At 42.0% G+C, this 26,651-nt stretch overlaps 1 protein-coding gene across 1 annotated transcript in view; it reads left to right on the top strand.

Annotated features, from left to right (window-relative positions):
• slc13a2 (solute carrier family 13 member 2) overlaps positions 1 to 8,980 on the top strand; it is a 61,398-nt gene extending 52,418 nt beyond the window's left edge. The window contains exons 7-12 of the mRNA XM_064938028.1: positions 993 to 1,202; positions 1,334 to 1,449; positions 3,219 to 3,337; positions 3,440 to 3,601; positions 4,209 to 4,346; positions 4,542 to 8,980. Coding sequence (XP_064794100.1) covers positions 993 to 1,202; positions 1,334 to 1,449; positions 3,219 to 3,337; positions 3,440 to 3,601; positions 4,209 to 4,346; positions 4,542 to 4,676 — 880 coding nt within the window. The 3' untranslated portion in view covers positions 4,677 to 8,980. The remainder of the gene's footprint in view (positions 1 to 992; positions 1,203 to 1,333; positions 1,450 to 3,218; positions 3,338 to 3,439; positions 3,602 to 4,208; positions 4,347 to 4,541) is intronic.
• Positions 8,981 to 26,651: the final 17,671 nt, after the last annotated feature.

Genomic DNA, 26,651 nt, shown 5'->3' with positions numbered 1-26,651 from the left:
TTTTTTTCCAGAGTTCCCAGTTGTCTTGAAAGCACCATATGACCTCACAAATGATCAAAAAGTCGGGCTACTTTGACAATGACAAACTGATTATCTGAAATCAATGAAAACGACGTTGTCTTGAATCCATCAATAGCCTAGGTGTGTGGAGACACATATTGTATGCTACAATATGAGGAGTAAATTATAGTCCTAATAATGGAGAACAATTAACAGAGGCAACTCGAATGAACTTTCACTGCGTTTATTCACATTTTTGACAATTATTTTTCATGCCATGAGAGGTACCAGCCGGCCAAATGGGTTCCCGGAACGAAACAATCCAAAACGGAGAAGTGACGGATCCTGTTCCGGCAGGCTTTAGCTTAAATTAAGCCGCCAGCCACTATCGGCTCAAAGGAATATTTCCGTCAGGTAACCAATGAAATGTTACCCCAGCAGCCTGCACTTGCTTGAAGTTTGCACATCCATGTATTGAGCACCGCAACATGACTAAACTTTACAGTTGGTGTTGACACAAAAATAAATCACAAGTGTGAGGTGAAAATGGAAATGTGTTTTTTTGCATATCCCGACTCCCCTGAGACACCCTCTGATGTTCTATGAACGAGTGGCTGGTCCCGTAAGTAACGTTAGCTATCTGTTGACACCAATTCTCAACTGGATCAACTTCGACAGGTGCGGTACTGCATTCTGAAATCGCCATGAATTCCACATATTATGGTTTGCTTAAAACCAGGACATGTAGATGGCCCTTCTCTTCCGGCGAGATGCAGAAACACTGGTATTTCTGTGTAGTGAGGCAATTCTCTACTTTTTTAAAATAACAAATTAATGGACATATGCATCAAAAGAGCAGCGGTGAAACATCACTTTAACAGAAGCCGCTGAACATGCTAAAATACATCAAACTAATAGCTCCTAATTCAATTCAGTTTTATATTAATTGATTCTTTAAGGTCTCACTCCTTGTCCGTGTGTGTCGTTGACAGCATGAAGAAGTCATTTGGCTGCGGGAAGAAGAACGAGGGAGACAAGGAGGCGTTCGCAGTGATGAAGGAGGAGTATAGGAAGCTGGGGAGCATGACATTCGCCGAGGGGGCTGTGCTGACCATCTTTGTCCTGCTGGTGGTGATGTGGTTCACCAGAGAACCAGGCTTCATGCCAGGCTGGGCCACTGTACTGTTTAACCAGGATGGACCGTGAGTAGCACACACATACAGATACATTCATGCACACAGGCTGGCACGCACACACAAACACACACCAATAAAATGTGAATGTCTGTTCTTCTAACTGAATTCTAACCTCTTTCGCTGTGTGTGACCTTCAGGTTTGTGACAGACGGGACTGTTGCCATCTTCATGTCCACGCTATTCTTCATTATCCCCTCACGGCCGTTCTGCTGTGGGAGTGCTGAGGAAGAGGAGGGAGAGGCTGGGGAGGAAGGTGAGGGGGGGTTCAATGAAAGAGACACAATAACAAATATAGTTGAAGTCTGAATATTACATACACTTAGGTTGGAGTCATTTAATTAAACTCATTTTTCAACCACACAAATTTCTTGTTAACAAACTACAGATTTGGCAAGTCGGTTAGGACATCTACTATGTGCATGACACAAGTAGTTTTTACAACAATTGTTTACAGACAGATTATTTCAATTATAATTCACTGAAAACAATTCCAGTGGGTCAGAAGTTTAAATACACTAAGTTGACTGCCGTTAAAAAGCTTGGAAAATTCAAGAAAATTATGTCATGGCTTTAGAAGCTTCTGAGGCTAATTGACATAATTTGAGTCAATTGGAGGTGAACCCGTAGATGTATTCCAAGGCCTACCTTCAAACTCAGTGCCTCTTTGCTTGACATCATGGGAAATTATGAGCCAAGACCTGGATGAACCCCCTCAAGTCTGGTTCATCCTTGGGAGAAATTTCCAAACACCTGAAGGTACCACGTTCATCTGCACAAACAATAGTACGCAAGTATAAACACCATGGGACCACGCAGCCATCATACTGCTCAGGAAGGAGACGCGTTCTGTCTCCTAGAGATGAACGTACTTTGGTGCGAAAAGTGCAAATCTATCCCAGAACAACAGCAAAGGACCTTGTGAAGATGCTGGAGGAAACAGGTACAAAAGTATCTCTATCCACAGTAAAACGAGTCCTATATCGACATGACCTGAAAGGCTGCTCAGCAAGGAAGAAGCCACTGCTCCAATACCGACATAAAAAAGCCAGACTATGGTTTGCAAATGCACATAGGGGACAAAGAGCGTACTTTCTGAAGAAATGTCTTCTGGTCTGATGATACAAAAATAGAACTGTTTGGCCATAAAAATAGAACTGTTTGGCCATTGTTATGTTTGGAGGAAGAAGGGAGAGGCTTACAAGCCGAAGAACACCATCCCAACCATGAAGCACGGGGTGGCATGGGGGTAGGAGGGACGGGTTTACTTCACAAAATAGATAGCATCATGAGGCAGGAAAATTATGTGGATATATTGAAGCAACATATCAAGACATCAGTCAGGGAGTTAAAGCTTGGTCGCAAATGGGTCTTCCAAATGGACAATGACCTCAAGCACACTTCCAAAGTTGTGACAAAATGGCTTAAGGACAACAAAGTCAAGGTATTGGAGTGGCCATCACAAAGCCCTAACCTCAATTTCATAGAACATATGTGGACAGAACTGAAAAAGTGTGTGAGAGCAAGGAGGCCTACAAACCTGACTCAGTTACACCAGCTCTGTCAGTAGCAATGGGCCAAAATTCACCCAACTTATTGTGGGAGGCTTGTGGAAGGCTACCCGAAACATTTGATCCAAGTTAAACAATTTAAAGGCAATGCTACCAAATACTAATTGAGTGTTTGTAAACTTCTGACCCACTGGGAATGTGATCAAAGAAATAAAAGCTGAAATAAATCAATCTACACTATTTTTCTGACTTTTCACGTTCTTAAAAAAAAGTGGTTATCCTAACTGACGTAAAACGGATTTTTTACTAGGATTAAATGTCAGGAATTGTGAAAAACTGAATTTAAATTTAAATGTATTTGGCTAAGGTGTATGTAAACAACTTCAACTGTATCTTTGTCTGCAGATTCTGTTCAGTTAAGAAGACTGAATGAGACAAAGTTCAGTTTCACTCTCTAATGAAGAGATAGGTTAATTGCACTTATTCAATCTCTTACTCCCCTCCCACTCTCCAGGTAAGAAGAAGCAAAAGGCCCCAGCTGCTCTGTTGAACTGGCAAGTGGTCCACGAACGCATGCCCTGGAATATCATCCTATTGCTGGGAGGAGGTTTTGCTTTGGCCAGCGGCAGCGAGGTTTGTGTACAGGCATCTAGTTCATAATGCCCTGTATCTAGTCTCTCTCGCTCTCACCTCCACTCACCCCCCTCATCTCGCCCACCCCATCTGTTTCTCTAGGCATCTGGTCTGTCTCAATGGATGGGTGAGAGTCTAGCTCCTCTACAGTCCATTCCTCCCTTCGGTATCTCTCTGCTACTCTGTCTGTTGGTGGGGACCTTCACTGAGTGCTCCAGCAACACAGCTACTACCACACTGTTCCTGCCCATACTGGCCTCTATGGTAACCACACACACTGTAACGGTTTTCTTCATGCAAAGGAGAGTCGGACCAAAATGTGGCGTGGCTATTGAGATTCATGTTTAATAAGAAAACAACTAAACACAAACACTACAAAACAAGAAACGTACCACTAAAACCGAAACAGCCTATACTGGTGCAAAGTAACACATAGACAGAAACAAGGACAATCACCCACAACACACTCAAAGAATATGGCCGCCTAAATATGGTTCCCAATCAGAGACAATGATAAACACATGCCTCTGATTGAGAACCACTTCAGACAGCCATAGACTAAGCTAGAAAACCCCACTAAGCTACAATCCCAATACCTGTGAAAAACCCCAAGACAAAACCCCAAGACCAAAACCCATGTCACACCCTGGCCTGACCAAATAAAGAAAGAAAACACAAAATACTAAGACCAGGGCGTGACACACACAAACAGACACATGTGCACTCATGCACGAACGAACGCACACACGCAATAGCGCACGTATGCATGCATGCACATTTGCATACACACACACTCCCTCTGTCTGTCTCTCTCATACACATGTCCAAGTGTGTTGATTGACTTGGTGTGTTCCTTTCTACTTCCCACCAGGCCACAGCTATTGGGCTGCATCCTCTGTACGTGATGCTGCCCTGCACCATCTGTGCCTCGTTGGCATTCATGTTGCCTGTGGCAACACCTCCCAATGCCATCGTCTTCTCCTATGGAAATCTCAAAGTCATGGACATGGTGAGACCCAACACATGCACACACACAGGTGCATAAGTGCACACACACGAATGGATAGACACAGACACACAACCACAGTAGTGGTCTTGTGTTGCTCAGATGGTAACATAGTGTTGCAACACCAAAATAGTAGGTTCACATTCAGATACAACAGTGTTTACTGTATAGCTGAATTTGTGTTGCTGTGTTGTCCAGGTGAAGGCAGGCTTCATGCTGAACATGATCGGGATCCTGACCATCAACATGGGCATCAACACCTGGGGAGACGCAATGTTCCAGCTCAGCACTTTCCCTGACTGGGCCAACGTCACACATGGGTCCAAGCCCTGAGAGGGGGAGGAGAGAGAGGAGGGAGGAAGGAGGGAGGATTTTGATATGAGCACCAGAGAGAGAGAGAGAGGCAGACAGACATTACCAGTCAAAAGTTTGGACACACCTACTCATTCAAGGGTATTTCTTCATTTTTACTATTTTCTGCATTGTAGAATTATAGTGAAGACATCAAAAATGTGAATGGAATCATGTAGTAACCAAAAAAGTGTTAAACAAATAAAAATATATTTTATATGAGATTTTTCAAAGTAGCCACCAGTTGCCTTGGTATTCTCATTTGCCTTGGCATTCTCTCAACCAGCTTCATGAGGTAGTCACCTGGAATGCACTTCAATTAACAGGTGTGCCTTGTTAAAGGTTATTTTGTGGAATTTCTTTCCGTCTTAATGCTTTTAAGCCAATCAGTTGTGTTGTGACAAGGTAGTGGGGGCATACAGAAGATAGTCCTATTTGGTAAAAGACCAAGTCCATATTGTGGCAAGAACAGCTCAAATAAGCAAAGTAAAATGATAGTCCATCATTATGTTAAGGCATGAAGGTCAGTCGTTTCAAGAACTTTGCGCGGTCGCAAAAACCATCAAGCACTATGATGAATCTGGCTATCACGAGGACCGCCACAGGAAAAGAAGACCCAGAGTTACCTTTGCTACAGAGGATATGTTAATTACAGTTACCAGCCTAAGAAAATGCAGCCCAAATAAATGCTTCACAGAGTTCAAGGAACAGATACATCAACTGCTCAGAGGAGACTGTGTGAATCAGGCCTTCATGGTCAAATTGCTGCAAAGAAACCACTACTAAAGGACACCAATAAGAAGAGACTTGCTTGGTTCAAGAAACACGAGCGATGGACATTAGACGGGTGGAAATCTGTCCTTTGGTCTGATGAGTCCAAATTTGTAATTTTTGGTTCCAACCGCCATGTCTTTGTGAAACGCAGAGTAGGTGAATGGATGATCTCATGTGTGGTTCCCACCATGAAGCATGGAAGAGGAGGTGTGATGCTGTGGGGGTGCTTTACTGGTGATACTTAATTCAAGGTACACTTAACCAACATGTCTACCACAGCATTCTGCAGCGATACGCCATCCCATCTGCTTTGCGCTTAGTGGGACTATCATTGGTTTTTCAACAGGTCAATGACCCAAAACACCTCCAGGCTGTGTAAGGGATATTTGACCAAGGATAAAAGTGATGGAGTGCTGTATCAGATGACCTGGCCTCCAAAATCACCCAACCTCAACCCAATTGAGATGGTTTCAGATGAGTTGGACCGTAGAATGAAGGAAAAGCAGCCATCAAGTGCTCAGCATTTATGGGAACTCCTTCAAGACTGTTGGAAAAGCATTCCAGGTGAAGCTGGTTGAGAGGATGCCAAGAGTGTGCAAAGCTGTCATCAAGGCAAAGGGTGGCTACTTTGAAGAATCTCAAACATAAAATATATTTGGATTTGTTTAACACTTTTTTGGCTACTACTTGATTCCATAGATGTTATTTCATAGTTTTGATTTCTTCACTATTATTCTACAATGTAGAAAATAGTAAAAAAAAAAGAAAAACCTTTGAAGGAGTAGGTGTGTCCAAACTTTTGACTGGTACTGTAAATGTGGACTGACAGGCAAACAGAAAGTCAGACATAGACAGAGAGAGAGACAAAGTGAATGGGAAAGGGAGATTAAGCACACACACATAATGTTGAAGTGAACAAGTACACCAGCTACAGTATCTTCTCCTTAATTTAGGACAGTTTAGAAATAAGATACCATATACAATATGGTTGCAGCTCTACCTTGCCCTCTGATAGGCTAAGTCTGCTGTTAAAAGTGCCGAGGTGGTCAGGGCATGGGGCTTAGGGAACTAGGGTCTTAGTCGTTCCTGGACTGGGCCATACATTGAAATACAGTACCATTGCCCCCTAGTGTTCATTACATGTAATTGTAAATCTGGTGAAGCGGAATAGGGTTGAATGGTGCTTCAACACAGTAGTGCACTCCTTTGAATCGAGTCTGTCCCAGTTCCAGACAAGGATATCCTTAAAACGAGACTACTTCTTCAAAGCAAGCATTGTGCAGGAATGTGTATATATATATATATATATTGAAATATAGCATATAAGTAGGAATGGAGACCGAGTGGCGCAGTGGTTCAATCCCGGGCTTTGTCACAACCGGCTGTGATCTTGAGTCCCATATGGAGGCGCACAATTGGCCCAGCTTCGTCCGGGTTAGCGGAGGGTTTGGCCGGGGTAGGGTGTCATTGTAAATAAGAATTTGTTTTTAACTGACTTACCTAACTGTAAAAAATATTTTTTGTTTCAACTTATTATTTCCAGTGGCCTTTTTCAAGCTCAGAGTACTTCACATTTCACGGTATCCTCGCTTTGATTACATTTATTTTGACTAACAATAGACTGTTAATTTCATGTTTGTAAATTGTTAATTTAATATTATTATTTGAATCAACTTAAACCTTTGTTATGTTAACAATAAATGTGGAATTCTAATAACTCAAGCTACATTATTGTTGCCAAATAAGACAGCTAAGTACACTGCTTCATTTCAGTGTAACTTACTATTATAATTCGAGTCAACTTAAAGGTTTATTACGTCAACAATAAATGTTAATTAACATAGCAACAGAAAGCAACATTTGTTGACAAATTAAAAATCACCTAAGTCCACATCATCATGCCAGTATAACCAACTGTTTTTTGTTGAGTTAATTTTGCATTTTGTTAAGTCAACTTTCAATTAAGTTACTGTAACTAGTAATACATTTACATTACATTTAAGTCATTTGGCAGACGCTCTTATCCAGAGCGACTTACAAATTGGTGAATTCACCTTATGACATCCAGTGGAACAGCCACTTTACAATAGTGCATCTAAATCATTTAAGGGGGGGTGAGAAGGATTACTTTGTCCTATCCTAGGTATTCCTTAAAGAGGTGGGGTTTCAGGAGTCTCCGGAAGGTGGTGATTGACTCCGCTGTCCTGGCGTCGTGAGGGAGTTTGTTCCACCATTGGGGGGCCAGAGCAGCGAACAGTTTTGACTGGGCTGAGCAGGAACTGTACTTCCTCAGTGGTAGGGAGGCGAGCAGGCCAGAGGTGGTTGAACGCAGTGCCCTTGTTTGGGTGTAGGGCCTGATCAGAGCCTGGAGGTACTGCGGTGCCGTTCCCCTCACAGCTCCGTAGGCAAGCACCATGGTCTTGTAGCGGATGCGAGCTTCAACTGGAAGCCAGTGGAGAGAGCAGAGGAGCGGGGTGACGTGAGAGAACTTGGGAAGGTTGAACACCAGACGGGCTGCGGCGTTCTGGATGAGTTGTAGGGGTTTAATGGCACAGGCAGGGAGCCCAGCCAACAGCGAGTTGCAGTAATCCAGACGGGAGATGACAAGTGCCTGGATTAGGACCTGCGCCGCTTCCTGTGTGAGGCAGGGTCGTACTCTGCGGATGTTGTAGAGCATGAACCTACAGGAACGGGCCACCGCCTTGATGTTAGTTGAGAACGACAGGGTGTTGTCCAGGATCACGCCAAGGTTCTTAGCGCTCTGGGAGGAGGACACAATGGAGTTGTCAACCGTGATGGAGAGATCATGGAACGGGCAGTCCTTCCCCGGGAGGAAGAGCAGCTCCGTCTTGCCGAGGTTCAGCTTGAGGTGGTGATCTGTCATCCACACTGATATGTCTGCCAGACATGCAGAGATGCGATTCGCCACCTGGTCATCAGAAGGGGGAAAGGAGAAGATTAATTGTGTGTCGTCTGCATAGCAATGATAGGAGAGACCATGTGAGGTTATGACAGAGCCAAGTGACTTGGTGTATAGCGAGAATAGGAGAGGGCCTAGAACAGAGCCCTGGGGGACACCAGTGGTGAGAGCGCGTGGTGAGGAGACAGATTCTCGCCACGCCACCTGGTAGGAGCGACCTGTCAGGTAGGACGCAATCCAAGCGTGGGCCGCGCCGGAGATGCCCAACTCGGAGAGGGTGGAGAGGAGAATCTGATGGTTCACAGTATCGAAGGCAGCCGATAGGTCTAGAAGGATGAGAGCAGAGGAGAGAGAGTTAGCTTTAGCAGTGCGGAGCGCCTCCGTGATACAGAGAAGAGCAGTCTCAGTTGAATGACTAGTCTTGAAACCTGACTGATTTGGATCAAGAAGGTCATTCTGAGAGAGATAGCGGGAGAGCTGGCCAAGGACGGCACGTTCAAGAGTTTTGGAGAGAAAAGAAAGAAGGGATACTGGTCTGTAGTTGTTGACATCGGAGGGATCGAGTGTAGGTTTTTTCAGAAGGGGTGCAACTCTCGCTCTCTTGAAGATGGAAGGGACGTAGCCAGCGGTCAGGGATGAGTTGATGAGCGAGGTGAGGTAAGGGAGAAGGTCTCCGGAAATGGTCTGGAGAAGAGAGGAGGGGATAGGGTCAAGCGGGCAGGTTGTTGGGCGGCCGGCCGTCACAAGAAGCGAGATTTCATCTGGAGAGAGAGGAGAAAGAGGTCAGAGCACAGGGTAGGGCAGTGTGAGCAGAACCAGCGGTGTCGTTTGACTTAGCAAACGAGGATCGGATGTCGTCGACCTTCTTTTCAAAATGGTTGACGAAGTCATCTGCGGAGAGGGAGGAGGGGGGGGGGAGGATTCAGGGGGGAGGAGAAGGTGGCAAAGAGCTTCCTAGGGTTAGAGGCAGATGCTTGGAATTTAGAGTGGTAGAAAGTGGCTTTAGCAGCAGAGACAGAGGAGGAAAATGTAGAGAGGAGGGAGTGAAAGGATGCCAGGTCCGCAGGGAGGTGAGTTTTCCTCCATTTCCGCTCGGCTGCCCGGAGCCCTGTTCTGTGAGCTCGCAATGAGTCGTCGAGCCACAGAGCGGGAGGGAGGACCGAGCCGGCCTGGAGGATAGGGGACATAGAGAGTCAAAGGATGCAGAAAGGGAAGAGAGGAGGGTTGAGGAGGCAGAATCAGGAGATAGGTTGGAGAAGGTTTGAGCAGAGGGAAGAGATGATAGGATGGAAGAGGAGAGAGTAGCGGGGGAGAGAGAGCGAAGGTTGGGACGGCGCGATACCATCCGAGTAGGGGCAGTGTGGGAAGTGTTGGATGAGAGCGAGAGGGAAAAGGATACAAGGTAGTGGTCGGAGACTTGGAGGGGAGTTGCAATGAGGTTAGTGGAAGAACAGCATCTAGTAAAGATGAGGTCGACCGTATTGCCTGCCTTGTGAGTAATAGTTATCGAAACTACATTTAAAGTTTACATAACAAAATGGTCTATGCAAGGATAGCGTGACATGTTAAGTGCTCTGAGCTTGAAAAAGGCCACGCAACTATATGCCTGGAAATAACAAGTTGAAACAACATTAAAGTGTGAGTTATCTGATTTAATGTCACATTTTAAAAAAAGAGTCAAGCCTACATCATATTGAGTTATTGTAACACATAGTTCTCAACCTGTTTGGCTGGTGGCGCTACACTGTGGCTACGAGCAAGTCAAGCAGGCCACACACAAATAAATAACTATACTATTAATGACATAACAGACAAGATTGCCGTAGGCTGCAGGTTGAGAATCACTGTTTTAACTCAACAAAATGACTGACTAATACAAATTGTAAACTTAATATAACCCCGTATGTACAGTTGAACAAAGTTCAGATTTAGTTAAGCTTATCTCCATTTTAAAATGACTTTATATTTACAATGATTGTTTTACTATCAAGAGGACATTGATCGATTCAACAACTTACATTGAAATAAATTAATTCTATCTAGCTTGTAATGACAAAATAGTCCTTTTGTGTATTTCAGAACATTTATTACACTATATATTAAAAAATACATTTGCAACAATGTATCGTTCCCTAGAATGCATTTTTATTGTCATTATAAAAAAAAATCTAACAACGCATATTTTTAGATTAAAGTCTTTGTGTGCATTTAAATGGGCTTCCAAATTCTGCTGTCACTAATTGGTATGTTAACCAATATCAGGGAAGATTTTTTTATTTTTTATTAAGATAAAATGTTTTGTCAAAGTTTTATGTATTCCACTGTCCAATAAACCCATACACATTTGTAAATGGCACCATCAAAACATGGTTTTATGGCACGGTAATTAAAAATTCAAACACTGAGCAAAGCTAACCTTCACAATGGTTTCTAAGACAAGTGGGTGTTGAGTGTTAAAAGAAATTCTAACATGCTGTAAACATTTTCAGAATGCACTGTAGTTAATGGGAAGAGATGATAGGAAATTCAATGGTCTCTAACAAAAGACAGTTGTAGTTTGTAGACTGAAGTTCACACGTAAAAATAGGGTAACTTAATTAAGTCTTCCCAAAATTGAGATGTGTAAGATTTAGGCAAATAACAGCATCATTGTCCTCGGGAATTAACTCAACTACTGCGAGCAAAACAAAAACACACCAATTAGTTGAATTAACAAAATACGGTTCTTCAGCCCATGCACTTCTGCTGTAGTTTTCTGCACCAATCTTCAAGAACATTTTCTGAACTACCTCAACCATTTTTGGGTAACCCATGTTGAGACAATAAAGAAGGTCCAATCAAAGTGGCATTTGGGACATTGTGAAGCTCATGTATGATCACCTGCTCTTCTATCACAAGGGCAACGTCCACATTGTCAGCTGGCATTGGGTCATCTGCTGCAGCTCCAACCACAACGACACTGATTTTCACTCCATTGGGTGACTTCCTCAGAATCAGTTGTCTTCTGAAAAACAGAACAAAAAGAGGCAAAGAATAAAGGCATTGCCCTACAAAACATACTACAATACATTTTGTTTCTTTGAAAATGTCTGCAAATGTACTGTTGCATATTGATGCAGCGCAAGTGGGGTGGCAGGTAGCCTAGTGGTCAAGAGCGTTGCGCCAGTAAACAAGCATGGTCCTTAAGCACGTCAGTTAACCATGATTGCTCCCAGGTCTAGAAATAATGTGTTCTTCGTTGAGGTAAAACATGTCTGTTATTTTCCTATTTGCTAAAAATGATTGATTGTCTGCTATCGCGCCGCAAAGGCCTATGTTCATCCAACACTGAATAGTTTATATATTTTTACCTTTATTTAACTAGGCAAGTCAGTTAAGAACAAATTCTTATTTTTAATGACAGCCTAGGAACAGTGGGTTAACTGCCTGTTCAGGGGCAGAATGACTGGTTTGTACCTTGTCAGCTCGGGGTTTGAACTTCCGGTTACTAGTCCAACGCTCTAACCACTAGGCTACCCTAAGGGGGAAAACCATGTAAAGCATCATCTATCATTCAGTGCTGTTTTGGCAATCTACAACATTCATTATATTAAAGGTGCACTGTGTAGAATTCCACCTCTACTTTCTCTTTAAATGACCAGTTTACAAAAGCTGCAAAAACTATTTCTCTAGAAATGTTAAAAATAGGACAATGATTCCCTACAATAAGCAATTAGTTTGTTACGCAAAAGTATAGCCTAAAATGCTAAGTTTATATTGAAGACGGACCAGAGTGAGCCCACTGACAAACAATGTTGAAGCAAAACGGATTGCAATTCCTGTTCAGATGGCAAAATCAGCACTGCATGGTGTAGGGAATAATTGTCCCATCAATAATAAATATTTTTACAGCTTTGGTAAAGAAATTTGGAATTCCTCACAGTGCCACTTTAATTATGTTAATTGTCTAATGGGGAATTTGACATATCACTAAGGGCACAGCAGTATTGTGTGCTGCCATACACCAGGGACGTGTGATACATTAAAATATCCAAAAACCTGCGCATACTTACATTTCACAACCGTCGACAACAGCTATCAATAGTAGTTTACATGGTTGTTAGGTATTATCGCCCAAACCTAGTATTGTGTTTAATGTATGGTCCTGATTTTTGCTTTGCAGTCCAAGATGAAGTTGTCCAAGATAAAGACTTAGTTTCCTCTGGACAAAAAGCATGCTAAATCACTATTCTCAACTGAATGTCTAGCAAGGGAGTAAAAGTAAAACATCTAAAACATTGCAAAAAGAGATGCCCTTATATACTGTAGTTGGTTCACATTTGATTTGGCCTATGTGCTACATTCACTTCAGAAGGTGACAGACATTCAACTTGACTCCATTGTGCGTCATGATTCATAGGAAATTTGACTTCTGGGAGAAAGCCTAAGGTTATGTTGTAGGGTGGTATGCCTCACATCTTAAAATAAATTGGTAGGGTCTTCTCGCAGGAAGTATGGCATTCCTCAGAGCACAGCCTCTCTCTTCCTTTGATTGGAACTCTAACATCAAAAGCCTAATTGACTGTTTTACAACATTGTTAATGTAGTTGTCAATATTAAGGTCTCACCCCCAATATTGATGTGTATTTTAAAAAGTAGCAATTATCAATACAGCTAGGTAATAAATGTAGGTAATAAATGTACAAAATACTTTAGAAAGATACACTGCTTCTTAATGCAATCGCTTTGTCACATTTCTTTTTAACGTTACAGAAATCTTTCAATATTCTATCATCTGAGACGGCGCTCAGACATAAGCAATATTTCTTCGCTATGTTGGAGTCAACAGATACACAAAATTACAACATAAATATTCCCTTACCTTTGATGGTCTTCGATCAGAATGTAGTGGAAGGAGTCATACTTACCCAATACATCATTTGGTTTCAAGTCGTGTGTCTTTGTATTAGCATATGCTAACAGCTTCAGCTGAAATGCATCCAAAATGACTTCTGGTCCCGAACAGTTGCGCATCAAAACTTCAAAATTACATATTATATGTCGACTAAACTGGTCAAACTAAGTGCAGAATCAAGCTTTAGGATGTTATTAACGTACAAAACAATTCTCAATTCAAACGGACAATCTAACTTCTTCTCATGCAAGTTGGAACAAAGGGAGCTCTGTGCTCAACGCGCGCCTGAAAGCGCATGTATTTTCTCGCGACACTCGCTATTTTGCCTGCCAAAGGGTCAAAGCTCGCGGGATTTGCACAATTAAACGCTCTACTGATAGAGGACATCTCGCGGAAGACATAGAAACTGTTCGCAGATCCATAGCTGGTTGGGAAGGGTGGGGGCGATGACGTCAAAGTTGGCCCAACTTTCTGGATGACAAAACTAGCCCTGTGAGTTTTGCTATACATACAGACATAATTCAAACGGTTTTAGAAGCTTTAGAGTGTTTTCAATTCAATAATAATTATTATATGCATATATTAGCAATTTTGGACAGATTTCTTTTCAGTTTACTATGGGCAAGCAATTCATCTAAAGGGGGCAGTATTGTCCCGAGCCTTAACAGGTTTTAATGTGAATATAATGGAACCTATGTCTTTGTCAAGACTTTCCATTAGGTGTTTTAGCTCCATCCCTCAATCGCTCTTGGCCCAGTAGAATTCAAGGAGCTTGGAAAGATGACTGTCCAGGCCTTCATAAAATATCTTCTTGAGGTCCACAGATACCAGTCTCATGAATTCCAGAGCAACCTGTTTGAAGAGCATAACATACCAGGAAATTAATTTTAGGGACAAGGCCACTATGTTTTAAGGGGGTGACTAATCTGCCAGTGCACCAACACAATCAGCCTGGGCACTAAAGGCTATCAAGCAAAATAGCCAATTAGCCAATAGCCAATAAACTCAAACACTTGTTAAAAAACCCTATAAATCTTCTTTGGGATCGGTGTCCCTTCCATGGAATGATTGAACTAATGTAGGCTAATGCGATTAGCATGAGGTTGTAAGTAACAAGAACATTTTCCAGGACATAGACATATCTGATACTGGCAGAAAGCTTAAATTCTTGTTATTCTTACTGCACTGTCCAATTTATAGTAGCTATTAAAGTGAAATAATACCATTATTCTGCCCTTGAATTGCTTTCCCATGCAAAATTAGACAGATAGCTAAAAACTAAGTCTTCAATAAAACTCCCAAGGCGTGACTTTTCTTGAATGAATATGTTGAAAAAGTTTGTTGTGAAACTGCAAAATACAGAAAATAATATACTTTAGTATTCAATTCACACCGACATACTATAGCTGTACATTATACATTTGAAGTTGCATAAATACAAAGCACGTGCTAAGGTACCATGCATCTGGCATGATGCCAAACCATATAGCTAATTGTTACTTCTATGGTAATTGGCTAACTCCTTTCATTACTCTAATAATGTACAACCATCTCTGTAGAATAACAAAGCATGTTACACTAGAAAACAGTAACAAAACTACAGTATTACATATTTTACAATTAGTTTGCATGACGCATCAGCAAAGTAATACAGCTAACGGCATACATGAAATGCATTGCAATTTGTGTGAGTAAATGCAACCAACCAACATTGATATGTAAGCAACTCTATCAATAACAAGATTCTCATCACTAGCTAAATGCTTGAATCGAACTATACAAACAAATATTTTCCGAGGTTGAAGAGTGACAAGAAATAACTACACTAAAAGACCTGCACCGTAGCGTTGTTTTTAGCTGCTTCTAAGCGTGCAGAACGAATTCTCTACTTCTTGTTTGCGTACAGTCTTTCTAAGTACCAGAAAGCTCCACTAGGGGGCGAATATCACCATGGAACACAATGAAAATCCACCTTAACCATTGTAAAAAAATCATCTGTTACCTTCTAACAGGATGGCAGCACAACCATGCTATTGTTTGATGTTTGATAAATGATTTTTGACTAGCATGACTTTTTGATTTTTGACGAGAAGTCACCGAATATAACCACAATAGTAAAATAAACTGATAACAGCGCATTACCACCCAATCTAATTGTAATTATAACTATAAGCATAGCTACAGTAGCAACAGTTGGCTTTTGTAGCTAGCTACTGTTATGCAGGTTATCAAACAAATGACAAGTTACTTAGTTAGTTGGCGCTATGTGTGCTGCTAGCTAGAGCGGTGGTATTTAACAGCACGATAACAGCAAGCTTAGCTGCAATTATACTACAGTACACATAGAAGAATTGCACAAGTAATCTGATTTTAACTGATATAGTAAAACACTATTTGCCAAACATCTGATTTTCCTTCTTAATTTAACCAAATTACCATTTTAACATGGTGTGTGTGTGGTGGATTGCTGATTAAAGATGTGGCAAAGTGAATGCTAACAATGTACACGTTCATTTCCGGAAGAGGAGGGGGTTTCATTATCTCTCGTTGGAATGTTCCCCGAGACTGGTCTTGGAGAGCTATATGATATTCAGCAGTTAAGTATAAATGTATCTGGATTAGGCCATAAACAGAGTTCCCAGATAAGTAAGGCCTGTTCATGTGTGTTTTAACCTACGGTTTACCACTAGCATGCACACACAACTCACCAGGTATGAATATTTGTTATTGGTGTTAATACCGCGGGATTAATTTTGTGGGGTCTTTTCAATATGTTTTTAAATTGGGTATGCAGAAGGATGGAAATGTTTTAAATGGTTTCTGAAGGACAAGGAAAGGAACTATTTAATGGTGTCTAATGGCCAGTATCCTGACTTTCTGATCATCCTTCACCAATCTCACAGGAAATGATCGAAACAGGTGGGATTTAATAGCATGAATGAGAAACACCAGTTTCTGTTCTATTTTACCATTACTTTATGAGATTATTTCCTTATGGGGTTATCAAGAGTTGCCATTCTAAATGGATTGGTTATTAGAACCGGTTTATTTTTGATTTAACATGTTTTTGAATCAGGTTTTCGAATGGAAAATTACCAGGTCCCTGGGGGCATGGTCTTTGGGTAAATGTACAAATGTACTTTGTTCAGTCTGTGTGTATATAGAAGGAAAAATATGTTAAGGGATGACAGTTACTCCAAATGGATTGTGACATGTGTATTGCTGACTTAATTTTTGTCTTCGTTTCAATACAAATTTCACCAGATTGGGTCTGCTGGATTGTTGGGACTCCCCCTTGGGTTGGGGTACTAACACCATGATCTGGTAACTCTTCGGAGAGGTGGCCAGTTAAAAAAAAAGGGAGTATGATTAAATTTTGAAAATCGTTTCAATAGTTATACTCTGACTTTGTCTTAGAGATATTGGTATTGAGAATATAATTTATCATAATGGATGGTCTGGATTTCCAGATTTAGAGTGTCTTAAACAGATTTTTTGCTCTGTTCTCACTCCAGTTATGGCAAATGTGACACGGTGTTATATTTGTCAGCCCTTTTTTCTCCCCAATTTCATGGTATTCAATTGGTAGTAGTTAGTCTTGTCTCATCGCTACAACTCCCGTACGGACTCGGGAGAGGTGAAGGTCGAGAGCCATGCGTCCTCCGAAACACAACCCAACCAAGCCGCACTGCTTCTTGACACAATGCCCATCCAATCTGGAAGCCAGCCGCACCAATGTGTCAGAAGAAACACCGTACACCTGGCAACCGTGTCAGCGTGCACTGCGCCCGGCCCGCCCCAGGAGTCGCTAGTACACGATGAGACAAGGATATCCCTGCTGGCCTGGACGACGCTGGCCAATTGTGCGCCGCCTCCCGGTCGCGGCCGTCTGCGACAGAGCCTGGACTCAAACCTAGAATCTCTAGTGGCACAGCTTAGAACACTGTCACTCAGATGGTATCTTACTGAATGAAAGAGATAATTGAACCGAACAGTGTGAACCTAAAAACCCCTCCCTAACCGGCTGAAGAAAGAACCAAGGCGTTCAATGCGAAAGTGACTTAACACTCCTATCTGTAACCTGAGTAGTGTGTCATGTGTCCTGAGACCACGCATGTGGAGTGAGTATGGAGAGAGAACATTCAAACTTCTCTCATGCTCTTGCTGTACTGGTGGGAGAAATGGACCAGACCGAATAGAGCTAGGGCTCAGGTGGGAAGACTTGTACGTGGGACAAACGGGTTACTTTGTAACCTGATTCAGGAAACTGTCGCAAATCATGACTTCACAGGAGAGCCTTTTGAACGAACATTTTTATTTTATCAAAATGCATTTTTTTTGCCTTCTCGAACGTGTGAACTTTCATGTGCCTTAATATAAAACATGCCGAGAGATGAGTTTGGATTGGTCTGCAGTGTTGCATTTTGTCTATATAATGAGCTGCTCTTAATGCCTAGATAGTAGAAAGGACTATCATCGTTCAAAGTATATTTTTTTGAAAGATAGCGATGGAGAACTGTAAATATTTTGCTACTGCTCTCAATAACATTGCTGCCCTGAATTTATCAGGCGCTATCGACAAAGGTCAGTGGGAAAAAGTTGTGGGGATGGACTACTTTCTGGACAACGATCGTGCAATAATGACTCTCTCACTCTGGACATTTTGATCAGTGGAACACAACCGGCCAAACAAGCTGTGCAAACTAAACGGAAACAACACAGCATGTCTTATCAAATGGGTTGCAGTCTGCCGTGAAGCTTTCATCCATGTATACAGTTAAGAATCTAGCTACAGATTCAGATATTATACGCTTATAATTTTGTCAAAAAGTTTTCACTGCAAGCTAAAGCTTGCTGTTAGCTAGCCAGCTGGAGTTCGATGGCTGACTTGCTAACTAACCATGAACCTAGCGTTATTTGGGTAACTTTAGCTTGCTATGACAATCGGTTTGTATTGCTAGTAACGTTACTCTATGGATTGGGATTATATTTCATATTTTAGCTTTCTAGTTAATGTGACATGTCTAAACAAAAGACCCCAAGTTAAAGCTTGCCGTTCGCTAGCTAATGTCAGCTGAGGTTAGGTGGCTGGCTTGCTAGCTAACATTAACTTATGTGAATTAAGTGTGTGTAACGTTGGTGTAGTTTTCTCAGAATGGCATTTCACATGGAAAGTTATAGCCTAATGTTCGCTAGCTAATATTGAACCTACTGGGTATGTGGGACGGTAGCGTCTCTCCTCGTCAACTGCCAGTGAAACTGCATGGCACCAAATTCAAAACAACAGAAATCCCATAATTCAAAATCCTCAAACATGCGTGTATTTTACACCATTTTAAAGACACTTGTTGTAAATCCAGCCACAGTGTTTGATTTTCAAAATGGCTTTACGATGAAAGCAAACCAAACTATTATGTTAAGTCAGAGCCAAGTCACAGAAAAAATAAATGAAAATTCCAGCCAAAGAGAGGAGTCACAAAGCAGAAATGTAGATAAAATTAATCACTAATCTTTGATCTTCATCAGATGACCCTCATAGGACTTCATATTACACAATATATGTATGTTTTGTTCGGTAAAGATCATATTTATATCGAAGAATCTGAGTTGACATTGACGAGTTATGTTCAGTAGTTCCAAAACATCCGGTGATTTTTGCAGAGAGCCACATCAATATCCAGAAATAGTCATCATAAATGTTGATGAAAATACACCGTGTTATACATGGAATTTTAGATGCAATTCTCCTTGATGCAACCGCTGTCAGATTTACAAAAAAAACTTTACGGAAAAAGTAAACCATGCAATAATCTGAGTACGACGCTCAGGCGACAAATCAACCCAAAGAGATATCCGCCATGTTATAGTCAACAGAAGTCAGAAATAGCATTAAATATTCACTTAACGTTGATGCTCTTCATCAGAATGCACTCCCAGGAATCCCAATTCCACAAATCTTTGACTTGTTTGATTATGTCCAAATTCCTCCTTGTTGTTCGCGTGATCAGTACAGAATCTAAGTCCAGCGGAAAGTACGGACAAAGTGACATCTACTGGAAGCATTAGGAGGTGCAACATGACCCCATTTCCACTATCTTGGATAAGCAAAGAGTTAACCTACAAACCTCAGATTTTCCACTTCCTGGTTGCATTTTTCTCAGGTTGTTGCCTGTCATATGAGTTCTGTTATACTCACATACATCATTCAAACCGTTTTAGAAACTTCAAAGTGTTTTCTATCCAAATCTACTAATAATATGCATATCCTAGGATCTGGGCATGCTTTTCATCCGGACGTGAAAATTCTGCCCACTACCCCAAAGAAGTTAACATGGTCATAGCTAGCAAATCTGTTTGTAATGCTAGTTAAAGCTTGCTGTTCGCTACAGTAGCTAACATTCCCTGTCTGAACTGTGTGTAGTGATAAAGCAGAATGCCATTTTTTGCATCTATTGTAAAATAATGCTAAAACATTTGTATCTGGAATTTGTCAGCATCAATCAGTAGAACCCACCTGACTCTAATCCACCAGTTATCAAAAAGAGAGCTGGCCCAAGCAAGCAAAGGCAGCAGCACAGTCATCAACTACAGGCACCATTTCTTCAACTACAGAGTTGGGAAAACACGTGTGGACCTGAATTGTGATAACTGCAGTGGCCAAAACAAGAACAAGTTTGTGCTCTGGTATTCACAACCTCCACCACAATCTGGACCTTCACTTCCTGATCACAGGCCACACCAAGTTTGCCCATGGCTGGTGCTTCGACCTCATCAAGCAGCGCTTCAGAAAGAACAGAGTGAACACTTTGTCTGAGATGGCTGGTGTTGTGAAGGACAGCACTGTGACAGGGGTCAACATCCCACAGCTGGTTTTTGAACTGGAGGATGGTACGGTGCTGGTGGAAAGCTGGCTGGCAACAACGCCTCAGGCTGCCGCCACAGATCAAGCAGTACCAGCACTTCAGGTAAAACACTTTTCATTGTATGAGGTTATTCTTATCTAAACTTGGGAGGTGAATTAATGTTGTGCTGGGTTGTAGTTTTTTGTTGTTGTTATTCCCTGTTTTACAGATTTGGTGCTCTGGAGCCTGGTGTTGTCGCCAAGGAGCGTCTGGACTTTCGGGACCAGGTTTCAGCTGCTTAGCGTCCTTCTGCCCATTGATGGTCTGCCTGTACAAGCACCACCTGGACTGGACACAGCAAGACAAACTGATCGTTTTGAGAAGATCAGGGAGTTTTGCAATGAAGAGGCTATGAACATTACATGCCCTGCACCAAAGTCAAGGGCAGGACAGAAACAGTCTCTCTGAATATTGATTCCCTTGTTCATGAGTGGTTCGGACGGACCAGTCATCAGCACAATCTGCAGTGCCTCTATTCACATCTCCTAACATGCACCCCATACGTTGCTGCTAATCTTTACCCCTGATTGTATGCATATAACTACCTCGTCTATCACTGATATTGTTCCTGTACATACAGTATCATATGTTATTTATATTGACACTACCTATTTATGATATTCCTACTATGCAACGAACCATTTGGCTGTACTGTTTACACCTTCTGTAGAGACCATCCACTTAGTAAAATATTGATATATATATATATATATATATACAATTAATTTTGATATGTGTGGTTGTAACATTATTTTGTGACATACCACAACAAAATCATGTGACCGTATCAAGTGTCCAACACATGAATATATTGCGCATGCATCTGTTTATGTGCACCTCACTCAGGTTTCAACTCAGGTTGCATGACCTTTAATTTATGTATGGAATTTATGTATGGAATACTATGTGATAAGTGCATGTGTAACGGTATATACAGTGGGGCAAAAGTCTTTAGTCAGCCACCAATTGTGCATGTTCTCCCACTTAAAGATGAGAGGCCTGTAATGTTCATCATAGATACACTTCAACTATGACAGACAAAATGAGAAAATAAATCCAGAAAATCACATTGTAGGATTTTTAATCAATTTATTTGCAAATTATGGTGGAAAATAAGTATTTGATCAATAACAAAAGTTTCTCAATACTTTGTCATTGCCAAAAGGGTATATAACAGAGGTCAAACGTTTTCTGTATGTCTTCACAAGGTTTTCACACACTGTTGCTGGTATTTTGGCCCGTTCCTCCATGCAGATCTCCTCTAGAGCAGTGATGTTTTGTGGCTGTTGCTGGGCAACACGGACTTTCAACTCCCTCCAAAGATTTTCTATGAGATTGAGATCTGGAGACTGGCTAGGCCACTCCAGGACCTTGAAATGCTTCTTACAAAGCCACTCCTTCGTCGCCCGGGCGGTGTGTTTGGGATCATTGTCATGCTGAAAGACCCAGTCACATTTCATCTTTGCTGATGGAAGGAGGTTTTCACTCAAATACTCACGATACATGGCCCCATTCATTCTTTCCTTTACACGGATCAGTCGTCCTGGACCCTTTGCAGAAAAACAGCCCCAAAGCATGATGTTTCCACCCCCATGCTTCACAGTAGGTATGGTGTTCTTTGGATGCAACTCAGCATTTTTTTGAACTCAACACGACGAGTTGATTTTTTACCAAAAAGTTGTATTTTGGTTTCACCTGACCATATGACATTCTCCCAATCTTCTGGGTCATCCAAATGCTCTCTAGCAAACTTCAGATGGGCCTGGACATGTACTGGCTTAAGCAGGGGGACACGTCTGGCACTGCAGGATTTTGAGTCCCTGGCGGCGTAGTGTGTTACTGATGGTAGGCTTTGTTACTTTGGTCCCAGCTCTCTGCAGGTCATTCACTAGGTCCCCCCGTGTGGTTCTGGGATTTTTGCTCACCGTTCTTGTGATCATTTTGACCCCACAGGGTGAGATCTTGCGTGGAGCCCCAGATCGAGGGAGATTATCAGTGGTCTTGTATGTCTTCCATTTCCTAATAATTGCTCCCACAGTTGATTTCTTTAAACTAAGATGCTTACCTATTGCAGATGCAGTCTTCCCAGCCTGGTGCAGGTCTACAATTTTGTTTCTGGTGTCCTTTGACAGCTCTTTGGTCTTGGCCATAGTTGAGTGTGACTGTTTGAGGTTGTGGACAGGTGTCTTTTATACTGACAACAAGTTCAAACAGGTTCCATTTAATACAGGTAACGAGTGGAGGACAGAGGAGCCTCTTAAAGAAGTTACAGGTCCGCGAGAGCCTGAAATCTTGCCTGTTTGTAGGTGACCAAATACTTATTTTTCACCATAATTTGCAAATAAATTCATAAAAAATTCATTAAATCAAAATTTTCTAATTTTGTCTGTCATAGTTGAAGTGCACCTATGATGCAGATTACAGGCCTCTCTTATCTTTTTAAGTGGGAGAACTTGCACAATTGGTGGCTGACTAAATACTTTTTTGCCCCACTGTAAAGTATGTTAATGTAACGGCGTTCTTCTTTTGTTGAATGAAAGTCGGACCGAAATGCAGCGTGTAAGTTACTCATGTTTAATGTGAAAACAAACAAACGAACTATACATGAAATAACTTAATAAATACAAAAACAACAAAACGGAACGTGAAACCTATACAGCCTGACTGGTGCACACTACACAGAGACAGGAACAATCACCCACGAAATACAAAGCGAAAACCAGGCTACCTAAATACGGTTCCCAATCAGAGACAACGAGAATCACCTGACTCTGATTGAGAACCGCCTCAGGCAGCCAAACCTATTAAACACACACACACCCCTAATCAGCTACAATCCCAAACACTACAAACCCCAATACGAAAATACAATACATAATAAACCCATGTCACACCCTGGTCTGACTAACTAATAAACTAAAACACAAAATACTAAGACCAAGGCGTGACAGTTAATGTATTGGTATGAAGGAATTTGGGAAGTGGTGTAAAAATACCACAAACTACTTAAGTAGTACTTACAAGTATCTGTACATTACTTTACTATTTTATATTTCTGACTACTTTTACTCACTCTGTTATTTTATGTACAATGTACTTTTTACTCAATACATTTCCCTTGACACCCAAATGTACCTTGGACAGGAAAATTGTCCAATTCACACACTTATCACTGGTCATCCGAACATCCCTACTGCCTCTGCTCTGGCCGACTCACTAAACACATTCTTTGTTTGTTTATTATATTTATTTCACATTTATTTACCAGGTAGGCCAGTTGAGAACAGGTACAGTGTGTGCAAATGTAGGGAGGTAAGGCAATAAATTGGCCATGGAGGCAAAATAATTACAATTTAGCATTAACACTGTAGTGATAGCTGTGCAGATGATGTGCAAGTAGAGATACTGGGGTGCAAAAGAGCAAGAAGATCAATAACAATATGGGGATGATGTAGTTGAGTGTGCTATATATAGATTGGCTGTGTACAGGTACAGTGATTGGTAAGCTGCTCTGACAGCTGATGCTTAAAGGTAGAGCGGGAGATCTAAGTCAAGCTTCAGTGATTTTTGCAATTCGTTCCAGTCATTGGCAGCAGAGAACTGGAAGGAAAGGCGGACAAAGTAAGTGTTGGCTTTGGAGTGCATGCGTGCTACGGGTGGGTGTTGCTATGGTGACCAGTGAGCTGAAATAAGGTGTGGAGTTATCTAGCAAAGACTAAAATATGACCTGGAGCCAGTGGGTTTGGCAATGAATATGTAGTGAGGGCCAGCCATCGAGAGCATACAGGTCGCAGTAGTGGGCAGTATAAGGGGCTTTGGTGACAAAACAGATGGCACTGTGATAGACGACATCCAGTTTGCTGAGTAGAGTGTTGGAGGCTATTTTGTAAATGACATCGTCAAGGATCGGTAGGATAAACAGTTTTCAGAGGGTTTGTTTGGCAGCATGAGTGAAGGAGACTTTGTTGCGAAATAGGAAGCCGATAATAGATATCATTTTGGATTGAAGATTCTTAATGTGAGTTTGGAAGGAGAGTTTACAGTCTATCCAGACACCTAGGTATTTATAGTTGTCCAGATATTCCAAGTCAGAACCGTCCAGAGTAGTGATGCTAGTCGGGCGGGCGCAGGCAGCGATCAGTTGAAGAGCATGCATTTAGTTTTACAAGCAGTTGGAGGCCACGGAAGGAGAGTTGTATGGCATTGCAGCTCGTTTGGAGGATTGTTAACACAGTGTCCAAAGAAGGGCCAGATGTATACAGAATGGTGTCGTCTGCGTAGAGGTGGATCAGCGACATCATTGATATCTACAGAGAAAAGTGTCGGCCTGAGAATTGAACCCTGTGGCACCCCATAGAGACTGCCAGAGGTCCGGACAACAGGCCCTCTAATTTGACACACTGAACTCTATCTGAGAAGTAGTTGGTGAACCAGGCGAGGAAGTCATTTGAGATAAGAATGCGGTGATTGACAGAGTCGAAAGACTTGGCCAGGTCAATGAAGACGGCTTCACAGTACAGTCTTTTATCGATCGCGGTTATGATATCATTTTGGACCTTGAGTGTGGCTGATGTGCACCGATGACCAGCTCGGAAACCAGATTGCATAGTGGAGAAGTTACGGTGGGATTTGAAATAGTCGGTGATCTGTTAACTTCTTCTTAGCTAAACTGAGTTTTTATGGATATAAAGAAGGACATTATCGAACAAAAGAACCTTTTGTGATGTATCCGGGACCTTTTGGAGGGCCAACAGAAGAAGATAGATTACCAAAGGTAAGGCATTTATTATATTGCTATTTTTTTACTTTCGTACCTGCCTGGTTGAAATGTGTTTTCATTCTTTTGCATGCAGCGTGCTGTCCTCAGATAATCGCATGGTGTGCTTTCGCCGTAAAGCCTTTTTGAAATCTGACACAGCGGCTGGATTAACAAGAAGTTAAGCTTTATTTTGATGTATTATGTTACCGTCCCACCTGCCCATAAGAAGTTAATGACTCCAACCTAGGTGTATGTAAACTTCTGACTTCAACTGTAGGTGTATAAAAGTTTGGGTCTAGAGTGTCTCCCCTTTGAAGAGCAGGTTGACCCCAGCAGCTTTCCAATATTTGGGGATCTCAGACGATACGAAAGAGACGTTGAACAGGCTACTATTGGGGGTTGCAACAATTTCGGCAGATCATTTTAGAAAGAGAGGGTCCAGATTGTCTAGCCCAGCTGATTTGTAGGGATCCAGATTTTGCTGTTTAGATTTGGCTGAAAGAGAAGCGGGGGGTGCTTGGGCAAGTTACTGCAGGGCGTGCAGAGCTGTTGGCCGGGTGGAAAGCATGGCCAGCCGTAGAAAAATGCTTATTGAAATTATCGATTATCGTAGATTTATTGCTGGTGACAGTGGTTCCTAGCCTTTTGGCAGTGGGCAGCTGGGAGGAGGTGCTCTAATTCTTTACAGTGTCCCAAATCTTTTTGAAATTATTGCTACAGGATGAACATTTCTGTTAGGAAAGCTAGGGCTATTTTTTTCAAACGGACTGTATATTGGTTCCTGACTTCCCTGAAAAGTTGCATATCGCGGGGGCTATTCGATGCTAATGCAGAACGCCATAGGATGTTTTTGTGCTGATCAAGGGCAGTCAAGTCTGGGGTGAACCAATATCCAATAACCTATATCTGTTCTTAGTTCTACATTTTTTTATGGGGAATGCCTCTTTAAGATGGTGAGGAAAGCACTTTTAAAGAGCAACTAGGCATCCTCTACTGACGGGATGGGGTCAATATCCTTCCAGGTTACCCGGGCCAGGTCCAATAGAAAGGCCTGCTCGCTGAAGTGTTTTAAGGAGCGTTTGACAGTCATGAGGGGTGGTCGTTTGACCGCGGACCAATTACGTAAGCAGTCAGGATGATATCTAAGAGGGTGCCCATGGTTACGGATTTAGGGTTGTACCTGGTAGGTCCACTTGATAATTTGTGTGATATTGAGGGCATCTAGCTTAGATTGGAGGATGGCCAGTGTGTTAAGCATGTCCCAGTTTTGGTCATCTAACAGTACGAACTATGAAGATAGATGGGGGGCAATCAATTCAAATATGGTGTCCAGGGCACAGCTGGGGGCTAAGGGGGGTGAGAGCGACCACGGTGAGAGACTTGTTTCTGGAAAGGTGGATTTTTAAAAGTAGAAGCTCGAATGTTTTGGGCACAGACCTGGATGGTATGAAAGAACTCTGCAGGCTATCTCTGCAGTACATTGCAACTCCGCCCTTTTGGAAGTACTATCTTGTCAGAAAATGTTGTAGATGGGGATGGAAATTTCAGGATTTTTGGTAGCCAGGATTCAGACACGGCAAAGACATCAGGGTTGGTGGAGTGTGCTAAAGCAGTGAATAAAACAAACTTACGGAGGAGGCTTCTGATTTTAACATGCATGGAACCAAGGCTTTTACGGTTAGCGATGTCAACAAATGAGAACGCCTGG

Source organism: Oncorhynchus masou, chromosome 26 (genome assembly GCF_036934945.1).
Source record: "Oncorhynchus masou masou isolate Uvic2021 chromosome 26, UVic_Omas_1.1, whole genome shotgun sequence".
NCBI lineage: Eukaryota > Metazoa > Chordata > Actinopteri > Salmoniformes > Salmonidae > Oncorhynchus > Oncorhynchus masou.
Note: the sequence above shows the minus strand (reverse complement) of the source record. Positions and strands in the feature narration are given on the sequence as shown.